The sequence below is a fragment of the Clarias gariepinus genome, chromosome 6 (genome assembly GCF_024256425.1).
Source record: "Clarias gariepinus isolate MV-2021 ecotype Netherlands chromosome 6, CGAR_prim_01v2, whole genome shotgun sequence".
NCBI lineage: Eukaryota > Metazoa > Chordata > Actinopteri > Siluriformes > Clariidae > Clarias > Clarias gariepinus.
The window spans coordinates 18,648,117-18,656,340 of record NC_071105.1 but is presented as its reverse complement, the minus strand read 5'-3'; the positions used below and the strand labels follow the sequence as shown (position 1 = coordinate 18,656,340).

Here is an 8,224-nt window from a genome sequence, read left to right as displayed (position 1 = left end):
TGTATAATGCTCAGTAAAATGATAAATTCTTAGGAATACAAATTTTTTAGGATTTTGTAGGTGGTTCAAGTCTATTTATAATGGATCATAGAGTTAAAAAAATATACAAAATTTCAATGCTTTGCTACTATTTAATGATAAAACATCCCAAACTGTAACAAGTTCAACTCACAATTACTCAAGTATTGCCACAGTACTGCTAAGAACCTCTACATTCCTGCTACAAACAACATGTGGCAACAAAGTGCAATTCCCAGCCAGTGCTTCACTAACTAGCTACTCCATGTGGCTATAATTTAAACTGACATGTAGTGCGCTGGGCAAGAGGTTAAAACACTTTATTTCCCCTAAACAGAACCAAAAAAAATCAAGAGGATGAAGCGATTTTAAGGGTCATCCCCAGATTGCTTACTGAATGTTTTTTTTGTTTGTTTGTTTTTTTGCTCACCATGCTAAGATAAAGGATGTGAAATTTGTACCTTCTGGATTTAAACGTTAGAACGAAAGCTGTTTATATCAAAACAGGGATCTTCAGCTCTTTGCTAACAGATGAGCTGACAAAAAAAATCTTAAAATATGTTGCTTTGAATATAGTTCTTGACCAGACAATTCGTAGCAGATCATGAGGTGTTGTAGGTAGACAGTAGAAGTTTGGCATGAGTTTGAAAAGGAGGTGTAAAAATATATCGTAAATGATTTGTGAGTACATCGTAACACTGAATCAATTTAAAAAAGGTTAAGATACTGTATGTGAGCTTACAGAGACGAGAGCCCTCGCGCCCTCATAAACGATTCAAGAATGGGGAAAGTCTTCTGAATGTAGAAACAGTTTCAGGGTAAAAATCTATTGCTAGTAGTGGAATTTTCTGTAGTTATTCACTTGTATAAACAAAGATACAAGTGTGCTGGTGTTGTTGTCCTAAATATTAACACTGTTGGAACACAGATTACAAACTACTACAATACTACAATATTTTTATTGGACAAGAGGTATCTTTTGTATAAATTGAAATTTAAATGCTTCTTTGGGCCATGCCGTGTGCAACATCCTTACACACACCCACACACACACACACACACACATGCAAACACATCGTCTTTCCGTCTCACTGTCCTGGTGAAACTTTCCTCTGGTATCTTTTTTTCCATTTTAATGCTGCTAATTTAGTCTATTCTTACACTTTAAACTAATTCTAATCTAATCTATACCGCTCATCCTGTGTAGGGTCATGGGCGTCTGGAGCCTGTCCTACAGTATTGAACTTCAGGCACAGGCAATGTACAGTACAGTACACCCTGGATGCAGAACCAGTGCATGGCAGGGTACAAGCACACACTCTAACACAACCAGTTATAACTGTGGGCAATTTGGAAACAGTAATCAACCTACACTTTGTGTCTTTACTGTGGGAGGAAAACAAGAGTACGTGAAGGAAATCCATCAAGCACAGGAGAACATTCACACTCCAGGCACAGAGACCAGAGGCGAAATTTGAACCCCCAACCCTGGAGGCGTGGAGTGACAATGCTGTTCACTAAGCCACCATGTTTTCTTTCTTTTCTTTCTTTCTTTCTGTCTGTCTTTTATTCTACATAAAACGGCACCCAATTCAAAGTCAAAATCATCAGATACATCGTGTCTGGGAAAATTCTGCCCAAGAGTACACTTTCGAAAACAACAACTGTGAATCTAATCAAGTTCTTTTTGTCATTTCTGTCCCGTTGCCATTCAGACAACTTTTTTAAAAGGGAAATGTTCTCCCAACATTTAAAACATGTCATCAAACTCTCAATGGGAATATCTAGTTACTCTAATGCACAACATTACTATTAAATAATGCCAATCTATTCCAACACCAAGAAACGTGTTATTAAACTTTTTTTTCTTTTATTCTGCCTTTTTCAAAAGTACTACTGGCCTACTCGGGTAGAAAGAGAGGAATGATTCATGGAATACGGTTCAACAAAAGATATTACTTCCATACATTAAAGCACATATGTATGTCCTCTGCCTTTTTAAGGAGTGTTTTGCTGCTCAGGGCAGCTGTGTGGTTTCTGAGATATAAACTGTAGGGTATAGCCTTTAGCGTGTTCTCTGTCCATCCTATGTAAACCTTCCCACTCACTCTCACACACACACACAATTTTTTTTTCCTAAATAAGGCAGCCTTATCAGTGTTTCTGTCATTTTGGCCCTATTCCTGTGAGTATCCCATTCTACAGAGTTCAGGCCAAGGGGCAGGCTGCAGCTGCACATTCTTTTCCCTTATATGGCTAAACCCCTGCTTTGGCCCTGCCCTATGTGGGTAAACCTGAAGCCCTGATTGGCCAGATCAGAAACGGGAGGGTTGTATTACTAAACTGATGCTTTAAACAAACTTTTGTTGAGAGTAACTACCTCCATCCCTTTCTCCCACAGACAAAGCTTAGCCGGCTGTTCACTTCATCACCTGAAGCCAAGGTGAGCAGGGAGTTTCTATCCTTGTTTTTTTTTTTTATTGAATACGGGATCTTAGAAATGGCTGTATTCAGTGGTGTTGAGCAGTATTCACTACTGCTGGCTGTAATGAATAGCTTGAGATGCTGAAATAAGCTGATCGAGGGTCAGTTAGAGTATGCATAACAGTTCTGAGGTCTCTTTGGAGTGAAAGGTTTAGCGTCTGTTACTAATCCTCTATTTGGTGAATGTGTGTCCCAGAAATGTAGGAGTGTGAGATTGTTCGTAACAGTAATAAACTGGTAGTAATAACATTAATATGTCACGAGATCATTAAAGAGCTGTCAGTGATAAAAATCTGCAGCTGTTCCCTAATATGCTTTTAACCAGACTGATGGGTTCCTCGCTGTCTGTCTCCTACTGAGAAGATGTTTGTTTGTAGTGCCATTGTGAGGGAATGTGGCTGGAACCCCGAGGCAGTGTGTAGCCTGAAGTATGCTGTTCCTAATCTTGCTTCTGTCGTCTGGGGTCACAGGTTAAAACAAAGGTGGTCTTGTGTGTTGTAAGACGATGTGGAGAGGCCTGAGATTGAAAGAAGGCAAAGAAGAATCAATTTCCCAGGACAAACACGCTTAGTTACTTCAAAGGGAATGAAAGAGAGAAACAATCTCCTGATCAAAGTAGCTGGTAAAGCACCATACTGGAAGAACCCAAGTCCATGAGTAGTTAAACTTCATCTACATATGTGCATGTAATGTACGATATAATTTAGAATTGTGTCTAAGCTAGTAAAAATAGTGTAGGAGCTTTTAGATTAGAGAGCTAAATGCACTCTTTAGCAGTTGTGAAGGTCCAATATTTGACTATTTGTTAAACTCAGGTCTCACAGCTCCCCCAAATTAGATTTGTTAATGCTCCAGCTGAAATAGACATCAGATAATTGATAACTCTAAGGTAGCTAGGGGAAAGGGCCTTTCTTATATGAGGTCATACTAGGGAACATCTAATTGGCCAGTACAACAATGGAAAAATTACAAAATATTTTATGTCACTTTTTTTCAATTGTACAAAATATCTAAAATTACATTTTTAAATGGATTTATTTGCAGTGTTCTTTAAGATTATATATAAATAAATAAAATACACACAACCTGACTGGCATATGCAGAGAGCTGGATTGTGTCATGATATAAAAGAAGAGCTCACACGTTATGATAGGAAAAACCAGCCACATGGAGAGGGTGTCTATTTTTACGAGAGCAGAAACTAGGGATTTAAAAAGCGGTTGTTGCAAAGCAGGACTTTGCAGCTGCCAGTACTTTAATCTTTTAAAAAGACAGTTAATACCATGGGACATTTTGCACATCGTGTACAGCTTATGTCTGTTTAAGGGTTTCCGAGGATTTACTCATTCTTCTTCAGCAGCTCGGTGACCAACAGAGAGGCTTTACGTAATGATGGCTATTCATGAATGTTTGGAAATGGACCACATGGATAAGTCCTAGTTCGGACCTTATCATACTTATCTGAAATGTTAATGCCTGCGAATTCGCTGACCTTATTTATCAGATGCCGATCGACAGAAAAAAGGAATGAGAGCATCCTTAGTGTGCTCGTCACTTCATTACCCCATGTTTAGCTCATGGCCTTCTTTTATATTATGAGTCAGTCCTAGCTCATCCCTGCATTAAATACTGACGCTATACCCAGATTAAAACCAGGACATCAGAGTGTGCAATAGAACAGAGTCTAAAGCTGGTAGAATGCTAACAACATGAACTGCACGTCATTATAGTTTACAGCACAAAGCAGCCGCCCTGAAAGGCTGCTCTGTGCGCATTGTTGCAGTATTGATTCAGCGAGGAGTTATTTTTGTCGAATGAAGCTGAAACATGATCCTTGGACTGAAATTCACACAGGAAATGAGGTCTTACCAGAGAGAGGGAGGAGAAGTTCCAAAGATGCAAAGGAGCATTGTAGTTTGGAACGAGTTAGAGACTGAATGTTTAATTCGTGGTAGGAGGAACGCATATAAAATGACTAATGACTCTCTATTTGGTGTCTTGCTGTATTGACTCGGATTTCTAACATCCAACACTAATACACACACTTAGAACAGTCATATGTCAGACAAGAACAGACACACACACACACCACCAAACCGAATCAAACATATACTCTTTTAAACAATCTGGTTAATAGATAAAGGAAAAACTGAGCTTTGAACTATGGGTGTTTTTTTTTTTAACAGGAAAAAAATCCAAAATAGCTTCTGTGTTCAAGAGAGATCAAGCATATAGTTCCATGATTACCTGCATGCATGCATGCATACATACACACATATACACACAGCGACATGCAGAGCAGGCATGGCCTGGTTACATGCTTGAAGAAGTAACAGGCATCTTAAGTGCCTTAGACGTGGGCAAGAGCTGTGGCTGCACGTCCATGTTTTCGTGTTAAACCACGGCTACAATCAGAGGTAGCAAGAAGTCTCAGTATGACAGGATGACACCACCCTCATGTTTCCTTTCTCATGATCCCATCAATCATAAACACGATACTGAAATTTGTGTCATCAAAGGAAATCTCCACCCTTTATTAAAATATGGGTGATGTGCTCCATGAATTTGGGTGGAGATGTGATAGTCACAGGGGGACGATGCTAATGTGGCCACGATGGTATATAATAGATGAATATTTTTAAACAATGTGGATGGTTATAATTTTTAGAGTTTTGTGCCTAAAAAAGCACAAGAGTTTTTGTCATGAACTATTGTCTGGATCTTTGGGGAGACATGAAACGAGGGCTAATTCTCACTACCAACACTACACAATCAGCGGGTTTTTCACACAAGGTAGTGAGGGTAATGTAGGAAAACTTTAACCAAAGAGAAAATAGATCAATATGTTAGTCAAGGAAGTTTCAGCTTAAAAAATAAAAAAGTCAACTTGCAGTTTTATTCTAAATTGTAAATAATCTTATACACTGGAGATCACAGGTTAACATCCAAGTCATGCAGGGTGGCTTTTTTGCTTTAAAGGTTAAGTGTTATACACCTTTTTAAACACATTTGCGTAACTCTTCGGCTGTAATACGCCTCAAATCGTGTATTCTGGCTGCTTGATTTTCTTTTTGTTTCACTCCTTTTCCAAACGTCCTGTTTCAGTTTCTGCAGTTTTCTTAAAATAAACTGCCCCCTGAATGCCCCTTAAGGGGCGTGCATTTTCCTAGACAGTCCAAACTTATGGACTGGAAACTGCCGTTTTTGGGATCTTCTCAATCCTTTCCAATTTATCGTTGGGTTTTTCCCTCACACATATTTCAGAAAAACAAAGTAAATTAAAAACGTATTTAAGATTGTTTATTTATGATGACACTCAATATTTTGCTATATAAAAGTTAAAAGACAAATATGAGCTAAAACTGCTAGGTTAAGCTTTAGCACTAGCAATCCCTTCTGAAAAGCTAAAGCATGAATGCTTATGCAGTTCTTATGAATGGCACCGCGGGACGAGCAGATCTAGGCAGAGCTGAGCACTGAGCTGGGGAGGATCCCTTGGTGCATGAGGTAGCAGTCAGGGGGTGGGGGCGGGGTCTGATTTTCTTCTTGTTTAAGCCCCAACCTAAACAAAAATGGAAAAATGACAGACAGCAGGGAATGTTTTATTTCTCCAATTTTTTGTGCTCACACATACTAGAGACGACTCTGAACGTCCGAATATGACTGAAAAGAGAATTCTGTATAATGGTTTCCTGTAACAGTACAAACTGCACATAAAGTATATTTAGAAACAAGCAGAAGTGCCAGTGTTTGACTTTGCAGCTTTACCTCATCCCTAGGTTCAGTCAGCTGCCATCATGTCCAGCAAACGAGCCAAGGGGAAGTCCACAAAGAAGAGGCCACAGAGGGCCACGTCTAATGTCTTCGCTATGTTCGACCAGTCCCAGATCCAGGAGTTCAAAGAGGCCTTCAATATGATTGACCAGAACAGGGACGGATTCATCGACAAGGAGGATCTACATGACATGTTGGCCTCACTGGGTATGTGAGTGAAAGAAAACGTCATTGCGGGTAGAATTACAGCATGTGTGAGCAGGTGAAAGTTTTTAACTTCACCTTTGAACTGATCATTATTACAGAAGCAATTACTTCATTTTTACCTGCGTGTGGGATCAAAACATTTGTCAGGATTATGCTTCATAATTTCACAAGCCCTGCTTTTGTACTTGTTTGTGTGTGTGTGCGCAGGTAAGAACCCGTCTGATGACTACCTAGAGGGCATGATGAGCGAAGCTCCAGGTCCCATTAACTTCACCATGTTCCTCACAATGTTCGGAGAGCGTCTGAATGGAACAGACCCTGAGGATGTGATCAGGAACGCCTTCGCCTGCTTCGATGAGGAGGGAACCGGTGAGCCCAATATTGCTTCGTATAACCTTCGAACTCGTAGAGTTTCTGGCATGAAACCACAGAGCGACTCACCAGGGTTTATTTTATACCTGCATACTTGAATTTGAAAAAATATATAATTACCTGAAATTATTTGGTTTATCTGTTTAAATAACGTTTAGCATTTGTGCTGTGTAGAAAGCATTATTAGATTGAATAAGAATTCCATTACACCCCTGGTAAAGTGTTCTCCTGCTGTGACGCTAACGCCTTCGCTACCCCTGGGCAGGTGTGATTCACGAGGATCACCTGAGAGAGCTGTTGACCACCATGGGGGATCGCTTCACCGACGAGGAAGTGGACGAGCTATTCCGAGAGGCTCCCATCGACAAGAAAGGAAACTTTAACTATGCCGAATTCACACGCATCCTCAAACACGGGGCTAAGGACAAGGATGACATGTAAAGCTTTAAAGAGACTCTCGGCCTGGCAGCAGAGTGCATTTCACAACAAAAATGAAGAACAAAAGACACACAAATGACATGTTATTGTAAAGTTAAAAGCACATAAAACACAAATGCATTATATATATTTCACATTTTTTTAATGATAGTCTACTTGCACTTGTGTAGATTAAATGGTGATAACTCTATACCTCTTTATTTTTTTATTCCCTCCACATGCTCACATGCCTTAAAGAGTGATATAGTGCACAGAACTGTCTCCTTGTTTATTCTGCGGAAGTTTCAGTTGGATACTGTGAAGTTCGGGTAGAAGTGAAGTCATAACAAAAGCAAACATCTCAGCGTAATGATCGCTCCATGCTTTATAGTTCAAAGGGAAATCACTGAAAGATGGTCAGATTAAACTGATAGAAACACTGGCTTGTTTAGAAGAAACTGTGGCATTATTGCTTTCTTCAGGGAAAATTGTTACTCTTTTTATATGGTGACCAAAAGCTCAACTTTTGTCTGCTCAGTTCTCGCATTTTTAACAGATTTCCAAAAAAACTAAATAAAAATAACTTTTTTTTTCCGGATTTACAGCACGTTTAAGCATCGATTGAAATTCCAGCCGTCCCTTTAAGTTTTCTAGGCTTGTTATCTTCAAGTCAGATTTTTTTTGTATGGAGATCTTGAAGTCCCAAAAGGTGTGATTTAAAAAAAAAAAAAAATCTTTTGTGAACAAGTTATCTGCATACCTTTAAAGGAATGCTAGGCTTTTGCATGAAAAACAGCTTGGCTATTTGCATTTATATGGGCATGTTGTGGATTTACAAAGTACATTTGTAACATGAAGCCCTTTATTGCTTTATTTGAACATTTAAATTGGCTTGTGTTTACAAGGTAAGCTGTGTGCACACAAGATAATATGTATAGCTTTATATGCATCT

The 8,224-nt window shown here is 39.2% G+C and overlaps 1 protein-coding gene across 1 annotated transcript; it reads left to right on the top strand.

Annotated features, from left to right (window-relative positions):
- Positions 1 to 2,337: 2,337 nt before the first annotated feature.
- Positions 2,338 to 7,855, top strand: myl9b (myosin, light chain 9b, regulatory). The gene is made up of 4 exons (XM_053498017.1): positions 2,338 to 2,461; positions 6,282 to 6,483; positions 6,691 to 6,852; positions 7,121 to 7,855. The coding sequence occupies exons 2-4, from the start codon at positions 6,300 to 6,302 to the stop codon at positions 7,294 to 7,296; spliced, it is 522 nt and encodes a 173-aa protein (XP_053353992.1). The 5' UTR covers positions 2,338 to 2,461; positions 6,282 to 6,299; the 3' UTR covers positions 7,297 to 7,855.
- The last annotated feature ends 369 nt before the right edge of the window (positions 7,856 to 8,224 follow it).